The sequence below is a fragment of the Danio rerio genome, chromosome 14 (assembly GCF_052040795.2).
Source record: "Danio rerio strain M-AB ecotype USA chromosome 14, GRCz13ab, whole genome shotgun sequence".
NCBI classification, from domain to species: Eukaryota; Metazoa; Chordata; class Actinopteri; order Cypriniformes; family Danionidae; genus Danio; species Danio rerio.
In genome coordinates, this window is record NC_141034.1 from 40,891,982 (window position 1) to 40,912,517 (window position 20,536).

The 20,536-nt window shown below is 33.7% G+C and overlaps 1 protein-coding gene across 3 annotated transcripts in view; it reads left to right on the forward strand.

The window, feature by feature from the left end:
- si:dkey-237h12.3 overlaps nt 1-20,536 on the forward strand; it is a 312,347-nt gene that overhangs the window by 179,323 nt on the left and 112,488 nt on the right. For all 3 annotated transcript variants that reach the window (XM_087281840.1, XM_087281841.1, XM_087281842.1), the window contains one exon: nt 10,033-10,219. In XM_087281840.1, the coding sequence (XP_087137966.1) occupies nt 10,033-10,219 (187 nt within the window). The remainder of the gene's footprint in view (nt 1-10,032; nt 10,220-20,536) is intronic.

The window sequence follows — 20,536 nt, forward strand, 5'->3', positions numbered from 1 at the left end:
TTGGCAAATAATATAAATATTATGAATGTTAACATTAAGTGAGCAGGTTACATTGTAACCCTATGTCATAACACGCTATGTGATGAGCAATTTGGCTGTTTGCACCAAATGAAACATGACAAATGTAAATACAGCCATTCAGAAGCACAGAATAGTGCACTTCAGTGAAATGGTGAGATTTATAATCTAATTAATACATATTAAACCTCTTTAACATGATTAAATGTACATTTTGAATCACTGATATTTGTTGGTTTACACTGAGTCACAGTTAAATTTCAAATGGTTTATTTTATTTTCAAGATCTGAGGTAAACTATTTGCTGCTGCTTTCAGTAGTATGGCAATAAAATGTTATGTAAAATGGCAATCAAACCAGTGGCATGCGATAAGGTTTGTGGCTGGTGAGGCATGACTCTTTTAGAGTCACATTTACAAACATACCCACCCAATATATTTGCCAACTACCAATTTTGTTTTATATACAGTATCTTATCAGTATTATTTCTCATACACATAGCAGGTACATATTGGGCTACGGGAGAATGTAAGATGTATAGACATTAAAATGTATTGCAATAAAAAAAAAAACAACAACAACAAGGTGGATTCTACAGACAATAATAAAAAGTGACACACACAGCACATGCACTCTCTCTCACTTTCACACACACACAAACATGCAGCACCATGGCAGATGCACGCTTGCTCTCTCTCTCATTCACACACAGGATTTGCACACTGGTATTACCTTTACTTGAAAATAAAGTATTGTAATGATTTGAATTACTTTAAAATGATCACCTTATCTTCTGTAGCCTCTTTTGAAGCAAGCCCTTTAGCTCTCGCATTGGTCGTCCATTATGTACAGTATTCACCTTTTGATTGAACAGTCTAATTTTGAGAATTTTTTGAGCTGAGATATTATATCCACAATTTCTACAGTCAGTCAGAGCAAAACATAAAATAACAGACTCCTATTGAAATTTACTACACAGAAGCAGAGCAGCCACTGAACAAGAATAACCGTGAGCCCATACGCACATCTTTGTTCATTCCAGTAGAGCTAATGCCTGCCTCACCTCATTCTTTTCAGTGCGACTTTGTCAGATCCTTACACTAAGAAAGTGATAGATATTTTTGAAATAAACTACCTATAATATAGAAAGTAAGGGCATATAATAAAAATGACCATCATGTATAAAAACATTTTAATAAGGCTATACATTGGCAGCATATACAGAGTCACGAGAAAAGGCATGTGATCAAGCCAGTGTGCAGGGGATTGCGCAATCTGACTAGGCTCAAACTGCCTCACCTCGATTTCTACGCTATAATTGAACAGGAAATATGCAAAATACAGTGATTTTGATCATGAAAATAATTGAATCATACAAAACTTACATTTATAGCACAGGTCAGTGACAAATATTTATATAATCATTAGTATACATCTCATGATGGCAGGTGAGGATGATGACAGCTGAGGCACTTCCTCACCTGCCCACCCTGACCGCACATCACCATATTAACATTTAACACTGAATAAAGCACATGAGGTGTACCTGAGGTGATCATTGTCAGTTCATCCTGTTGTTCAGCTTGCAAGAAATAAAAGCTCTTTCTAATATATAAATTGGAGGTGATAGAAGAAAAACTCCTTTTAATATGGAAAACATTTTTTTTCTATCTGGTGCTGTTGCTTTTATTTAGAACACGATTTAAATCAGACATAAATGAGGCTCAATAATTAGGCACACTTCTGTTGATGTCTTCAATCTGGCAACCTGCACTTGCATGTGCATTTGCAATTTTGAACCAGGTGTACAACACATAGTTCAACCACTGGGTGTCAAACTTAGTGCACTTTTAACATTATTACCTTTAATCCACAGCCCCTGCAAACAGTCCTGAGTGTGTACATAACAGCTCTGCTGAACAACAAAAAACAAAAGTCACCTATATCTTGGTGCGCCCAAGGGCTTATAAATAAACAGCAAAATGTCATTTTGGGGTGAAATATCCCTTTCATAAGAGAGCAAAGTGTAGATGACCCCTCAGCAGTGTTTCGCAGACATTAGCTGGAGCATTAAGAGTAAAATGGGGATGTCATTTCAGTGCTCCATCCAATATTAATCAAAACGGCCCACTAAAGCATCTTGTTAAATTGTAGTAGAACAACTTGACATTGAAAAATCTCGTGCCAGATGCATCAATCTTTCTCATACTGCCAAATCCAACACATTTGCCTTCTCTGCTTCATCCCACCCCTCCTCCCCTCCTTTTGCAGGGTGTGTCATGGAAAGTCAATGTAAAGGCAAACGGAAACTTGCACAGGGCAGAAATGCGCATGGACGAGGAATTTGTGTACAGCATGTGTATGTCCAATCAAGAAGGAGAGAATTGTATTTTATTGCTCAGGGAGTTTGATTAAAGGAAGCTGATTGCCTCAGATCTGGATGGAAAGCCTGCTGAATGCCTTAACATTCTGCTCATGCTGTGTGTAATCATTTGTTAGTATGTGGAGTCTAGCGGCGCTCAGATTGAATCAGAGCGCTGCCTCCTTATCTAGATTGAAGGAAATAATTTGTTACAATTTTCCATTAAGTTGCATTCAAAAAGGCATGAGTCACCTTAAGGGCACATTTAAGGCAAATTGTGCCGCCGCCGCAGAATTTCACTGTCTCTTAAGATTGCAAGCTGTTTCATTTCCAACCACTGTCTCGGGCCGTTTGATGTGTTCGCGAATGCAAACAACATGAAAGTGTAATGGCGTTCGCTGTGTCTGGGCACGACACGACATCGCCGTCTTTGCACCGGCTGACCTCTTTGTGTCAGGAGTAAGAAGCTGAGGCTGTACCATGTTTCCTCTCCAACACTTTGTCTAATGCACTTGTCACAGAAGTCTATTTTAACCCTGTCATGAATGTGGCGGGACACCTGTCATGATGATTCTCGTTCTTCTTGTACTTCAGCCGCTGTCCGTGTGGAGCAGAATTAGCTGGTGTTTCATGGTTCTTGACGTGGCTGGGAAATAGGTTGGTGGATTGCGGCGTACATGGCCACTTGTGGGAGAACTTGTATTTTTCACATGTGAACTTTCGTTCTGAGGATTGCTGTTATTAACATTGATCAAATGATTGTGCTTTAAAGGCTACTCACACAATGTGAAGCTGATGACCAAATAGATGGTTTGTGCAAACAGCTTTTTTTCTGAACTATAATTATGTTTTAAGGTTAAGCGCCCACTCGCTAGTTTAAAAATAATGACAATAGCTATGTTTCCATCCACTTATTTTTTTTATATGTTATTCTAACAGTTTAAGTACAAAACAGAACTATTTTTTATACAAATGATAACAAAAAAAATCTTTTTTTTTGTATAAATAAGTAAAATAATTAAAAAGACAATAAATAAACAAACAAACAAACATCCATCCACTTATTTTGAAGCATAGTTTTGGAAATTGCATAAAAATTGCTTGATTGAAACACCAAGTGATGTTTCATAAACAAATTTCTGGAGTAGCACGATCAGTTTTTGATGAGGCTAATTCATCACACACGATCATTCTATTATCCAATCAGCTTAGGACAAACCCCTATAAATAGTCAAACATGTCATATCTCCATTTTCTCTTGACTTCAGCGTCCCTCCACCACCCCAACTCCACACTACTAAACCCCATACCTACTTAAATCTGAAGGGGGATCGTTCTGGAGCCTGGCTAGACATTGTGCTTGGACCCTATCTCTGTTTATCCTGATAAGGGGAATAACACGAGTTAGGGTGTCTTTCCGAGCTTAGAGCCCTCTCCCCGGAGAGCATGCCAAATACGAATATTTTATTCAGTCAAATATCTGTGAGTGTGAACTTATGAAGAAGGGCATAAATTTCAGAAATGTGCATAAAAAAAAGTTATTTGCACAACCAAGTACGATAAACTTTCTATTCGATAAGAAAGGTAATTAATTTAAAAAGTACGTAATTTTGACTCATGCATTCACACGCTTTTGACACGTATGCATTTATAATATTCCCCTGACCTACAAAGTAAACTTGTACATCTTGTATCTTTCTCCACAAATTATACCCATTCTTTCATGCGCTCCAAAAAATGCTGTGTAATTCCAAAACAAATTGGGTCAAATATAAAGAAAACAACCCTCTGAGTTAAATTTTTGAGTTAAAGTTATAGCCCAATCTATTTTTCCAGCATGTTCTGACAAAACTAACTGTTTTAAAACTGACATTAACTAATAAGTTAAGGTTTTCCATTTCAGACAACTCTGACCTTTTTTTTCTTAAAAAAAATAAAAATAATAATAAATAAATAAAAATAATAAACAATAAAAAATTCCAATAATTTGGGTAAGTATTGAATAATAATTGTGGACAGTAATTGTGGTTGTCACTACCTTGCTGAATTCAGCTGCAGTGTATCAGTGGCCAAAGATGAATGCTATTTTAAAGTCACCAAATTCATTTTTAATTAAATATACAACAACAAGTTAAAAAGATAGGTTTGCATTACTTTACAGATACTCTGCATTATTGCAGTACCTCCAAATATACTGTACTGTACCATCATGTCTGAATGACTGTAAATGTGAAGACACGGTATGCAGTAAATATAATCCTAAATCTGAATACACTTGATATACCACTGAACATGCTTTGTTGAAATAGTTTTTTGTGCAATTTTCTTACTCTCTGACTTCACAGTCACTTGTCATAGTGCTAGCCTGTGACAGGCCCATTTCAACAGCTCACCAGGCAGAGATATATGTTCATCATAATAACAGCCAGAACAGTTTATCCTTCAGTAACTGTGCACGGACATATTTTAGAAAGCACTTTGGTATTAGTTATGCGTGTTACTCCACCTGAACAAAACCTGAAATTAGTTCAGTACAGTAATTAGTGATTATTCACTTAGCCATTAATGGAAATTACATGTTTATAAACACATGCCTGAAGTGCGTGATGCTGAAATCTCACTGCGTGTGTTGCAGTGTCTCGTATTAGAATGTTTGACACTTGATACATGACTATTTGAATTCATTCCAAATGAATACCCACATATACGAGAGAGGAAAAATCATGTAAAACTAAATAAATGAGTTTATAGCATAGTGTATTGTGGTTAAGCATACTGCTCCCTGCTTGTAAAATAATACTAAAGTAATGCATGAGAAAAAAAGAACTGAATACTGAATAGCACATTATAATATTTTTCAAAATAAGTCAATAAAAAAGTCAACAAAAGTAATGATAAAACTCAAATAAAACCAATTGTTTTAATCCAAAAGCATATAAAAAAGAAAACTTTTAAAAGTTATGTTTGTGCTATATTTTGTATCCACGTATAATATCTTTAACTGAATTGCAAATAGGGATTCAACGATTATAGACTTCCGTTAAATGATTACAGTCTGAGGAATTATTCCAGTGTCATTATCATGATTACTTTGCCTGTATTAATTGCAAAACACTACTAGTTTAGTAAATCACATTAAAGCTCCCTTAATTTAATGTGCTATTTTTTGCTACTCAGCACACAATTAATACAGCAAAAAATAATAATAAAAATTAAAACAAATAATAAATTATAGTCCATTTCTCTTTGGTCTTAAAAATAAGTATAAAAGGTTTTTAAACATAAGTAATACTTTCACACTGAAAATAAATGACAGAAAAAGGGTTAAATAAAAAAATAAAAGAATAAATAAATAGTATTTGTCTAATGTAAAGCTAAGCTACATATAAGCCAAATATTTCCCTTTTCAAGAGAACAAATGTAGTCAAAGACTGCTAAACCTGTCTGAAAGGCACATTTGATCAACTCATTCATTCATTTTATTTTCGGCTTAGTCCTTTCCGGGGTTGCCACAGCGGAATGAACCGCCAACTTATCCAGCACGTTTTTAAGCAGCGGATGCCCTTCCAGTTGCACCCCATATCTGGCTACACAACCATACACACTCATTCACACTCATACAGTACTGACAATTTAGCCTACCCAATTCACCTGTACCACATGTGCTTGGATTTGTGGGGGAAACCAGAGCAACTGGAGGAAACCCAAGCAAACGCAAAAGGAACATGCCATTTAATTAATTATATTATAACATTTTGGGTATTTTCTTTTGTATTTTCTCTGTTTTTGGAATAGAAGTATGTATATTCCATACAAAGTATGAAGCTGACTGGTTCATTCTTGTCATGTGACTCACGCTGCGCTTTCAGCATACTTTTATGTGCACCTGGAAAGTGTAAGCGTGCATCGCACCGCTCACGCACCATTTATAGCCTCAAAAATAGTTAAAATCAGCCTTTAATCCAGTTGCCTATTGTGTACAAGCTCAGAAACTTTTTTTTGTTGCCGCAGTTTTGCTCTGTGCAGAAGGTTAAAGAAAGCTTTACAATTAATTAACTGTGACAAATTAAAACGTGATTAGTGATAGATGATAGTAATAGATAGTGAAATTGATTAATCATTGCATCCCTGATTGGACAGAAATATAAACACACAAAAACATACACAATATATACTGTAAATTCCATTTTTGTTAAGCTCATTTTTGTCGTCATTTACTACATAAAGAAATTGAAAGGTACATCTTTCTGTCATTTTGAGAGATAAAAATATTCTGTTGGGTCTGCTGAATTTCTCTACTTTATAAGCATTTCCACCGTAAAGGATGCTAATAAGGATTAGGAGCAGAAAAAAGGGAAGAAAATAAAGTTTTAAAGAGCTTTGGTGGAAATAGCCTGGGAGAGACACGTGAGCAAGAGAAACATGAAAAACCTGCTGAATCTGAGCACTTGGGAAGACTAGAGGAGCTCTTTATATTGAAGCTCTCGTCATATAAATGTCATATTAAAATGCCAAGAGTTACAGTAGTATATTGCTGGATCAAGTAGAAGATGACGGAAAATTTACAACCAAGTCTGTTAAAATGAGGGATAAAAATATTTATTTGTAGAGCAACGTTTGTAGTACAAATCACTTAGGTAGGTGTAAATGAAAACTCATTAGCGTTTAATACCTCATTGCATGTGCTCAGAATAGGGTTTATTGTGCTACGGGATGCTGTTCGACTGTGATATGAGCATTGAAATCATGTCCATGCTTAATATGATCATTTGATATATTTTATTCATGCAAGGGGGGTTTAAAATGGCTGTTCACAAGGGGTCCTTGGAAATGGAATAAAAAGAAAATGTATTATTAATGTAATAGAGATACAATGAAATAAATAATAAAACTTTATTAGAATAATACTTGTATAGAGAAATTTAAATAAATATTAAAATATCAAATGATTATATAAAGTATTAAAATATTAAATATGCAGATAAGTAATAAAAAATTGATTAAATAACTTAACTTAAAAAAAGAAATAGATGCAATTTTTTTCAAATAAAAATTAGAAATATAATATAATATAATATAATATAATATAATATAATATAATATAATATAATATAATATAATATAATATAATATAATATAAATAATGAAGTAACAAAATTTATTTTATCCATGCATGGCTTTTCACAAGGGGTTTGTGAAAATGAAATAAACAGAAATGTATAAATGTAATAAAGATAAGATGAAATTATAGTCGAAACATTAGATAATTGCATATACAAGTAAAGAAGAATTAAAATAAAATTTTAAAACTGATTATAAAATGTATTCTAAAATAGACATATTTTTTTGATTAAATAAGATGAGGTTGAGCAATTTAAAATTGATTAAATACTAAGAAATGCTACGCAGCATTTTTTAAATTGACAATATAATATAATATAATATAATATAATATAATATAATATAATATAATATATGTTATTGAAAAAATAGTACAATAAGGTATTCTACACTGGACAATATAAAGTAAGGTGCCCTTTAAATTTTAGGAACAGGGCTTCTTTCACAAAGATAATTATATTTACAATCCTGATCAATGCTAGTACATAAATAAAAAAATCTTAATTGACATTTAAACCATAGAAGGTAAATTAAGAAGAAAAGAGACAAAGGGAAATGCTCATAACAAATGATTCCATCATGCTCCACACGCACATTATTCCTTGTGGTGCTTTTGCATGAGCATAAAAGCAAATATTGAATTTGTGTGGCTGCCCTGTCACAGTCTAGCGTGTGACAGCATATGTTTGGACACCCGTAGTCAGATGGAAACAGACCTGTCAGCACGGCGGCAGGATGGGACAGTCAGATAATCACACAGTGTCATTTTGGGGGGCAATTACCCAGCTTGGAGTGAAATGAGAAAACCTGTTTTTTTCCTGCTGTCCTAATGGAGGTTCCGGTCATTAGTTAAACGAGAGTCTCTCTCTGGCTGTAATCAAACGTGAAGCGTTCAGTTTAAGAGCCCATTATAAAACATCTGCTCCCCGGCAACGGCCTGCGGAGGCTTGCGTTTGCTCACTCGTAAAAGTCGCTGCTACTACTGATACTCACTTTCAGGTCTTTCCAAGTTGTACAGTTGGTCAACTTCCTTCTAAAGCATAGGCTCATTTTAATAAGTACACTGTTATGTATTTTTGTACAATATTAGTTAAACAAGTATCTTCTTGTTTAACTAATGTTGTGATTTGATTTTGGGAAATATATTTGACAGTGACATCATATTAACACTTGACAAACCATATGCATTTTGCATCTGTTTAAGAGTATTAGGAACTTTTTAACTAATAAATAAATAAATAAATTATATATATATATATATATATATATATATATATATATATATATATATATATATATATATATATATATATATATATATATATATATATATAGGTTTTCTCAAATGGTCTTTAACTTTTTGGGTTTTACAGTATAAATAAATATTTAAAGAAAAATTGACATTGTAATGTTTCGTTTTTCTGCGATATAAATTGCGATATGTTTTTTATACTTAGAAAAAAAATTTGGTCACACTTAATTGTGTAGTTCAGTTATTAACAAACCATTTTGACTTTTGCTTTAATAAACTCCTAATTTGCTCCTCATTAATAGTTTAGGTGTTGGGTATAAAGAATAAGATCATACAGAATATGTGCTTTATAAGTACCAATAAGCAGCTGTGCAGACTGTGCAGTATTTATTTATTTGCTTATTTATTAAGGAAGCAATTGTTTGGTTTTACAGGATGGATAATTTATCATTTATTTTTGAAACCATTTTAAATAAAAAGTAAAGTCAAGTTCTAAGACAAATTGGTATAACAATACAATTCAGTTCTAGGATGATTGTGAATTGTTTTCATTTGTAATTTTAATTCATAACTTAAATCACATTACTGCATTAAAATCCTTTTAACTGCCTGCTTTACCAAATGGTTGACAATATTTTGACTGTTAAAGACATTTAAAGAATGACTTTTAAATAATGGTTTATACACACAGCATTGTAGGTTTACAAAAAATAAACAAGAAGAACCCTGTTGCTCTACTACACTTGATTTTGATTTCTTTTCTTGTCTTAAAAAAAAAGAAAAGAAAGAAAACATTTGAAATAAGAATTTGAAATATTGTTTGGCATACATCAGTAAATAAAGATGATTTGGTATTTAACATTGTTTTACTTTGATTATTTTTTTTCAAAATAAACTGGTCTTGCATATCATATTTTTCATATTTTTATAATATATGTATTAATTCCAGTACTTTTACCATAAACTAACATTAACCATTTGGTATTAACTAGCTACATTAAGAGAAATCCAATCCAATTTTTTTTCTTGGTGGGGCAGTTAAAGGGTTAAAGCGTGTGATTCCCCATAACGTAGTGTTTTGAGCGTGTCCTCTGTTTCACCCAAATATGCCTGGATGGAGTTTAGTGAAAATTTGTTGGTGCTCATAGGACCAAATCATCCTGTAAAGAATCCCATTTAACTCAATCTGGAACAGGCCTTCAATCCGCCTGCGCTTTGTGAAAAGCAGACTTCTGTAACAAGCTCCACTAATTCCTCTGCCTCTCTCCTCTTCCACTAGACCAGCTTCCAAGCCAAGCAGGACCGCCTCCTCTGCCACCTGCACCAATCCAGCACAAGCAGCACCCGTCAGTCACCTCCCTCAACCAGTCCCTGGCCAATCAACCTGCGGAGCTCCAGAGCGCATCTGAATGCGTGCAGCTGCAGGAAAACTGGGTTCTGGGTGGAAACGTGGGCTTAGAGAACAGGTTTGTGATTTTACAGTCATTTGCATTCACTCTCGTCCATTTACTCTTTTCAGTCTTACTTCAATGATTCCAGAGGCTGATTTAAAAAGTAGAGCAACAATATAATCTAAATAGAATGTATGCAGTGTCCTCCACTAATATTTGCATGCTTAGTAATAAAATGAGCAAAGAAGATGCTTTTGTTTAAACTTTTAATCAAAATATAAATGCAAACATCAGCTTGTGGGTTTTTATACTCCAGACAGTCAATTTCATTCATTCATTCATTTTCTTGTCGGCTTAGTCCCTTTATTAATCCGGGATCGCCACAGCTGAATAACCACCAACTTATCCAGCACATGTTTTTACTTAGCGAATGCCCTTCCAGCCGCAACCCATCTTTGGGAAACATCCACACACTCATTCACACGCATACACTACTGACAATTTAGCCTACCCAATTCACATGTACCAAATGTCTTTGGACTGTCGGGGATTGGTCATATTTTGACTTATTTAAATAATCATTGTTAAAAGATGTTTAAAGAATGACTGTTTTAAATAATGGTTTACACAAAAGCATTGTGGTTTACAAAAAACAAAAACACAAAAAAAACCACAAAACAATTCTATTGCATTACTACACTTGATTTTGGTTTTATTATTTAAAATAAAACAAACAAACAAGAAACATTTTAAATGAGAATCTGAAATATTTAATATAATATAATATAATATAATATAATATAATATAATATAATATAATATAATATAATATAATATAATGACAATTCAAAAATAAAGGGGATTTACTATTTAAAAATGTTTTTAGATTTTTTTTTTTAATAAATTGGTCTTACACTTCGTATTTTTAGATTTTTCATAGTATATGTATCAATTACGGTACTTTTACCATAAACCGACATAAGCCATTTAGTAGAGGTTGATATTATAGAAATGGATGTTGAAAAATAATGCATTGAGTGTGTTATAGCGACATTAGGAGTTAAAAAATGCAATCTAATTTTTTTTTCTTGGGAGCAGTTAAAGGGATAACTTTATTAGTTACTAATAACTTTAGCTAATTAACTAGTTACTAACAGCTTTTAACAGTTTATTATATATAAAGTTGTGTTCTTATTTTTTTTTTTCTTTGATGACTGAATGAGTTTGACTGATATGTTCTCGCATGTACCTGCAGTTTAGCCTTATGATTCAGAAAGTCGGGGTCAAACATTTTCCTGTTTCTCGTCACCCAGGTGTGCTTAAAATATCAATGGGCATAAGTAATATGGCAAAGTTAATTTGGACAGCTTTTCATTTGCACCCTCAGATACCTTCCAACACAGTTAAAATAAATAAATAAATAAATACATACATACATACATACATATATACAGTATATATATATACATATATACAGTATATATATATATATATATATATATATATATATATATATATGCGTGTGTGTGTGTGTGTGTGTGTATATATATATATATATATATATATATATATATATATATATATATATATATATATATATATATATATATATATATATATATATATAAATAAAAATAAATTAGTGATTTTTTTTCACTCAGACAGTTTAAAAATAAATAAATAAACAAATAATAAATAAGATTTTTTTGCACCCTCAGATACCCTCAAACACAGTTTATAAACAAATAAATAAATACAATTAAATAAATATCTAAATGTGTTTGCAATTGTTCTGAGCAAATTAACTGATCTAATCTAAAATACTTCAAATAATCTATGAATCAGATCAACAGAAATCAAGTATAGAAACAATTCATACAATCAACTGAATCAAACGACTGTATGATCAATACTCTGGCTAGGTTCACACTGCAAGGCTTAGTGCTCAAATCTGATTTTTTCGCAGATCTGATTTTTTTGCATGGCTGTTCACACCGCTCTTATGAATGTAACCTATATCAGATTTGCAGTGTGAACAGATCATGGTCCTAAACTGACCCGGATGCTCAGAAGTGCATTACGGAGAACGCAAAATGTCTAATTATGAACACCTGAGTGCTGCATGAGTAAGCACATTGTCAGATCATGCTTATATTATTATTACCCTTTTCACAGACAACCGTTGTGTATTTCATGAACTTTAAATGATTGTTCTGCTACTACTAAGGTGTATTTTGGCATTTGAGACCTAAAATAAGTCTCCTGTGATAAAAAACACTGATCGTTTGTGATTTATGACAACTGCGGTGTGTGGCGCTCTGATCACCGGTTTAGTGAACTCATCAAGGGTTAATGAGCAGCCGCAGACTGAGCTGTGAAGGCGTAGTTGGTTTATGTCCGTTTGTTGAGTTATTTAATTTTACTTTGTTATAAACAACAGACACATGCAGAAGGGGGTTTGGGTGCTCGAGCACCTGCCCTTTTTTCTCTCGAAGAGAAAGTTCTTTCTTTCTTTTGCACACCGATCCTCTATCCGCAACACCCATGAAGCTTTTTGGCTTCGTGATCAACCCGTGCCTCAATCGTTAACCAGATTAGTGAACAAGCACCAGTTTTGCCTTCAAAATTGTTTAACATGAACAACCAACTTTCTGTGCTACTGTAATCGCCCTGTGTGCCATTCTACTGTGCTGCTGAGGAGTAGATGATGTTTGCAGCACAGAATGATGACGCATGTTGCTCAAAGATTGTGTAAAAGTCACATGAAATACAACATAACCGTTCACACTGCGGTCGCATTGCAAAACATCAGATCTGTCTCTGATTTAAGACCACACTTGAAAGTGGCACAGATCTGACCTGAAAGGATTAGATTCCATGCGGTTTGGGCTGTTCACATGGTCATCACCTGAGTCACATGAGGGGGAAAAAAAATCAGATTCGTGCCACATTTGCCTGCAGTGTGAACATAGCCTAAAACCTGATACAATGCACAGAACATGTATAGTGCATTCTTCTAATGAAAGTAGGCCAACATGAGGCAGCACATGTCAAGGTCTTTTTCATCACCGCGACATCCACATTTGTTTGTGTTTAAAAAGTTCATGTATATATGACAAACAGCAAAAAAACAACTAAAAACTCGTTGAACATCATCTATGCATTATTTAAGGATATTCTGTTCATTAAGACACTGACATCTGTAGGATCTGTTGTTGTCGTCAAGTTTGTTTTGTTGTTTTTTCTTTTAAATCAGTATAAACTTTCATATAGTCTCCCATAGATGCTGTAATTTAAGCAGAACATAATATTTATTTGCCAGTTTTACACAGGCTACATAAAACTTTGACATTTCTTTATAAAAACTCCCTCGCCTTGCTCTTCTCCTGAGTTGACGTTTCTCTGAACCTGTCGTGACTGACATGAAGAAAACAAATGCACAAATGTGCAGAGATAAAATTAAATCTGATTCTGTTACACATACATTTTTATAAAAAAACAAAAACAAAACAAACATGCGTTTTAATACTTGTGTATCTTTAACGTCACAAACTTATAAATTAACTTACAAATTAAACGGTTGCATTATGTCCCAGAAATAAAGACTCCTGTTTCTCACTGAGTATTTATCATTGCTCATTTCTGAGAACACTTTTTTTTGTGGTAAATCCTACCAGGACGAGTCTTTATGTAATGCACCTTGCTGTCACTACAGATAACTTGAAGTGCACGACTGAAGCTGAGGGCTGCCTTCCCAGCATCCACATGACAGATTGAATTTATATATGCATGACATGAGTATCATATCAAGCATAAATAAACACACATCATGCTAGGCGTACTCTCTTCTGATATATGTATACACACTCACAGCTCTATGTTTGCACACATTTTACTCATTATATAGTCAATTAACCTGTATTTTGCTTCATTATAAGACTTGAATACTGTAAGTGTTTATAAAAAGGATGGCTTCCTTTACACAATTCAGCCTTTGTTCATAACCAACCCACAGAGTAAATAGTAATGTACTGCATCATAGATTTTCCACACCCTTATGCAGATTTCTAAAAGCTACAATCAGCATTTTCACTTCAAAAGGCTGAAGGGAAGGGTCCCGGTAGACTGAGTCCTGCGGAGGCCCAACGTGAATGAAAAAGCATTGGAAACAGACTTAATTAACCAAATCACCATGTGCAAGCCAACATTTCTATTATGCACGCACGCAATTATATGCAAACACATGTAATTAAATGACCAAGTGGACACGCAGAGCACTAAGAACAAATGTTATTTCCCCATGAGAGGATATTAGCAGTTTAAATCTACTGTAAACCAGTCAGTTCAGGATTTTTTTGACTAAGTGGATAAAACATCAAAAAGAATGTGCTTATTTCTAAACTTATTTTAAAGAGGTCATTTCAAATGTTCCTTCATCTACTGAAATAAAATATTTTTTTTTTATTGTGAAAAAAGCATAAAAAATAAAATATTAATAATAATAATAATAATAAGTCCACAGAAAAAAAAGGTTTAAGCTGCAAAAATGGCTTCTTCCAAAATAATTAGATTCCATAAACAACACTGCATTATTATATATCATTAATGGTTAAGGGTTTCTTAATTTATAAGTGAACTATTGCTTCAAAAATGTTATTTCCCCATGTGTCCTGTTAATTTGTTTATAAATAAACTGAATAAACTATAACAACTATTTTACATTCTTACCTTAAAGTCCCCAAGAATTCAAAACTAACCTTATGATTTTGTTTGCTCACATTGCTAGTTTTGTGGTGTACAGGTCATCCGTGCATGTCATTAAGAAAAAAAAAAAAAAAAAAAAAAAAAAAAAGTTCGCTCTTTTTATCTTTAAATTGAAATCTGAAAATGCACTTCCTGTATTTTTTTCTGTTAAATTGTCAGATTATGTATAAGGAATTGGGCATGGCTAGCGTATTTAACCACGCCACTCCAACGGTCAGATTTGACAACAAACAGAAATGGTGTGGAGGTGATGTTTGTTACCCAAACCCCTTTTCCCGATCTTTCTGTGTGAAAAGCCTACTTTACTACATCCATTCAGCTAACAGTAGAAAAAAAACAAGCCACACCCACTGTTTTTGCTCTCTTTAACATAACCAGTGGGAACAAAACGAACACAAAATTTGTAAAAAAAAAAAAAACACACACACAGTATACATTCAAACATAAATAGAATAAGTATGAAATAAAAAGATTTCCAAACAAATGCTCTTAATGACGCATAACCTCTAGATTTATGTAAATGTTATATTATAGATAATTTTTTGTTATTGACAATTTTATTTGTCATAGGTCTCTTTTTTTAATTGAAGTGCATGCATAATTTTTTATTTCCTCATCTTCTGCTAATATTTTTAAACATTCATCTTTAGTTAGTGGGTATTTTTTATAGCATTTCTGGGTCATAGCTTTTTTTTACTTGTTGCCAGTAATATCATAAATAGATATATCCTCCGTTGAGGTTTAATAGGAATATCTCCTAGATAAAGTATATGGAATGTTCTTGGAATATGAGGATCAAAAATATCATTGATAGATGATGGCGATGTGTACGGTTTCCCAAAAACTATGAATTCTTGAGTACTGTCAGAGTATATGCACATGATGTGCCTCTTCTACCCTACAGTTCCTCCAACAAGGAGAAGTCCCTGATCGTATTGATTGTCTACAGTTTTCTTATTTAAAAGTCTGTTTCTTCAGCAACTGCAGGACAGTGAGGGAAAAAAAAAAAAAGTCAACTTCCAGTTCATGGGGACTTTCCGGTCTGACACATTCACATGCATATGCATATGAATGGAAGTCTATGGGAGGAAAAGCCCAGTGTGACCGCAACTTTAAACAACCTCAGCGCAGCCTCAAAATACTAATTATGGTAATTTAAATCTTATTGTTTTAGAATTTTATTTTTAATAACTTCTATTGTACATATTTTATGGGTAAGAATGTTTCATTTTTTCTGATTCCTGATTATGTTTTAGTAGATAACTTCACCCATAGTTTGACATTTTTTCTTTCATAAAAAAAACCTAGATGAACTATTAAAGTAGACACTTCATTCATACAACCCCAAATCAGATATCTTTGCTTCTAAAGCCCAAGACGTTGCTTAAATGCTGCTTTTGTACCAAATCATAATTACAGTCACCTGTTGACATCACCTGAGACAGGAGAGCCCCAATTACTCTCCTGTCTCAACTTTTTTTTAAATGTTGTAAGAACCAAAATTGTAATATTGAAATAATAAAATAAAAATCATGAGGAACACTAGACATTAAAGAATGTTTGTTGTATTGTCTGCACTGAAATACAAGTCAAATTAAATTTATAAATCACTACTTTCTTTTTTTATGTGTCTTTTCCATACTTCCATACTAAAATGACTTTTATGCACTGTAAAAAATGCAGGGTTCTACACAGTTCTTTCATGTTGTGCCAATGCAAATCAATTAAGTTAACTTAACAAATTTAATTGGATTGAACATAAACAATTAACGATTTGGTTGTACCAAAGAAATCTCAAGACTTGTGTTGTTTCAACTCATTTTAAATTAGTAGTTTAAACAAGCTGCAAAAATAACTTTCTTCTCGACCCATATATAAAATGAAACTCGCCAACAAAATAACTTTTTTTTCTCTTTCTTTCTCTTTTTTTCATTTTTTATATACAGCATGAAGGAGTTAAATCCTTCCTGGATGATATATTGAGGATAATGCCATAATGGCACCGTTTATATAACCCTGCATTTGCTGCAAGTACCCTGAGGAGCCTGAGCTGCCACCCACTCAAAAGGTTAAACAAGACGAATAACAGCTTTAAACTGTTCACGGCATCATTTCACAACAAAAACATGTGTGCCATTAAATGCTTAACTCAAGATTTGAACTAAATGTGCTGAAAAATAGCTACTACATGGCCAAAACGTCATTTAAAAATACCACAAAGGGTCATTTTCAGTGTTCAGCCAATTGAGAAAATGGGTCACAAAGCTTTAACAGAAAGTATTTTCTACGGACATGGACAAATAAGAACTCTTTTAAAAGTAAATCAAGATTTTTGACACAAATTTAATATTTTTGTTCAATTTTGACTTGTGTAAAACAGCTTGTAGTCATGCCATCTAAATAAATACATAGTTTACAATGTGTTCAGATGAAACATGTCACTTACAATGTGTTTGCTACGAAATAGCTTTATGCTCCCTTATATCTACAGCTACGTAAAATTACAGTGTATATTCACTGGTTTACCTTGTATATAATGTTTGCTATGTGTGTTGGCCACAATGCACAAAACTACTCAAGTTAACTAGTGTGAAAAAAATAGTTGTTTAAGTTTGTGTGTGTGTCTGTCCTACACAGAGGAATGGGGTGAAATTATGAAAAGAATGTGTGATGGGGAACATAGAGTGAGTGCATTTTCAATTAATGAATCAAGTTTAATTTCAGTCTATAATCAGTCTGCTCTACGATTTATTGTAGCGTTTTATTCCTTAATTGGTATTTTTTTTTGTCTAGAAGCTTTTTAAAATGTTCCATAAAACTGAAAGGAAAGCTCTTACAGCGGTTCTGTCCTGAGTTACAATAGCTATAATGAACAAATATGCATGTTTAAGGTGCTAATGTACTGATTGAGCTTAAATACGGTACTACAATTTGCCTTAAATTTGCTTTTTTTTATTTTTATTAATTTAGTTTAATGAGAATTGTGTGGTTGTTAAGAATGATCTGCAGTATTATTGTTTTGATAAGTGTTCCTATTATGTGATTGTTGTATGTTTGTATGTACAGTATGTTACCAGTGTTAAAACTACTTTCCTTTCTGTGCCAAGCAGAACAGACAATAAAGTTTAAACTAAGCTAAACTAAACTAAACTAAAGGAAGATATTTTGACTTTCATAGTATTTGTTTTGTACTGTGGAAGTTGATGGGAACCAGCAACCAGTTTTATATCTTGTTTTTTGTTTACTAAACTATTTTTCTAAATCATTTTGAGCTTGTCCAATTTCAAACACTTCCATAGGTAGTTAAAAAGGCTTTCAGTGATAATTCTTTCATATTGTAAATACTAATTTGGTCTACTGTGTTTGAACAGCCATCACTGTCCCTTTCTAACTAAATAAGTTTTGTTATGAGACGTGCTGTAAGAAAGCACATCAAAACAGGTATTTATACTTGGCTGATTTGTGTGATCAAAACTGCACTTGCCATCCACATCCTTTTTATTTTCTTGTAAGCCACATAAATTTATTTTTTTTCTCATTCAACAGACAGTCCTCCCACAAAAATGATGTAGAGCATGACAAAATAAGGTCTTGCAAAGGCCAAATCCAAACACAAATGTTCACAAGAGACACTTTTGGACGTGTGTTAATACCAGGTGGAAATGGTAATGTGTCTCGGCCGACCACTTGTGATCGGATCACTGAAAATGCATATTAATTGAAGGTGGAAACAGGGCGTGAGAGTGTATGTAGGACAGGAAACTTAGTACATCAGTAAGTTTTTATAATTTATGTAAATAACTAACTATTAAAAATAATTTTAGGTTATTTAATTGTTTTCTTCACGAACTGCCATTGAATGTAGAGACTTCTCTGCAGTTGCACTGTACACATTCATTACTGACAGAAGTGTTGGCAATGCTGCGCGTCTGCTTTTTGATCTTCTGCGGGCCACAGCTGTTGTGCTCCATTGTGGAGAAGAAAAAACCAACAACAAAAAGAAATAAAACAAAAGACTCTGGAGTCTGGAGTGCATTTCTTATGGATATGAGAAAGACCGATGTTTTGTAATCACATCAAGTGAACCTTTGTTGTGTGTCTAGATCTAGGCAGAAAACAGAGTCTTCTCCTGTTATTAATGATCCCAGTCGATTTCCTCCACTACCTCTCTCTCTCTTTCTCTCTCTCTCTCTTCAGCATCTTCTTTTTCCTCACACAGTATGCCAATCCGTCACCGTCTCCTTTTCTCACTACTCTACCTTTCTGAGCGCGTTATCTTGAAAACTTTCCACTCCGCTGTCTGTCACAAAGACTCTGATCTTTACATGTCAACAGAAAGGGACTGTCCTAAAATGGCAGTGGCGCAGAAACCTCCAGGGAGCGTCTTAAAATACCGCCACTCTGCCGAGTGCTGGAGAGGCACCTGCTGCTCCGAGACCCCTACTGAGGTGGCAGATGCTTCCGCCTCAAAGAGGATGCTTGAGTCCTAGTTGAGAGTTGAGAGGATCTGTTCAAGTCCTCCTTGTTTTTCACAGTTTTTTTTTTTTTTTTTCGCACATGCACATGTGTTGAAAAAAGGCATCGGGCCAAGATTATAAACTCGCACCAGCACAAACCCCTCTTTTGGCATTGAAAAGTACTCTCAGGATTAACTAAAGACACACAGTTTGTGGTTGAATGGCAAATGGATTTGGGAGTTTACACCATTTACGGGAGGAGAATATTTCAGTGAATGATCCAAGCAGGCACACAACATCATAAGACGTTAATATTAGTTTAGATTTACAGTATGGCATGACGTCAGTTGACCAAAAATCAATGTCTAGCCAGCGTCTAAGCATAACGTTGTTTTTTCATATAATAAAAACATCAAATGACGTTAATATTTGATTGGCTTTAGGTTGTGTTAGAAAGTGACCAAAATCCAGCGTCGAGCAAGCATTTTAAATCAACATCATATTGACGTCAAATACTTACATTTATTTGTCAGGTATGTCAACCAACATCCAACATCTGATAGACGTCATAGTAGTAACATCCACATAACGTCAAGCTGTAGCATCATTGAACATTAATATTAGGTTAGATTTAGTTTGTGATGTTGGGTGAGCAAAATTCAATGTCTAGCCAGCGTCGAAGGACAACGTTATTTCACTGTCAAAGAAAGACCTCAAATGATGTTGATATTAAGTTAATTTTAGCTTGTTAAGATTATTTAAAGCCAATATCTTAAACCAACGTCATATTGACATCAAATACTGACGTTTATTCTTCAGGTATGGACACCAAAATCCAACGTCTGATAGACCTTATAGTGGTAACGTCCACACAATGTCAAGCTGTAATATCAATAGATGTTGATATTTGGTTGATTTAAGGTTGGACGTTGGATATTGATGTTGGCCTGATGTTGAGTTTTGATGTCAACCTGATTTTTATTTCCAAACAAAATGCAACGTCCCCTCAAAATTGGGGTACAGTATCAATCTGACGTCATTTTGATTTCCTGTGCCTGTTGAGATGTGATGTGATTTACCCTGCATCGCTATAGTCAGTTTATTAGTAATTGCACCAGTATTTATTTAGGAATGCAGAGTGTGTAGTATGGGAGAGAATTTGTATCCAGTT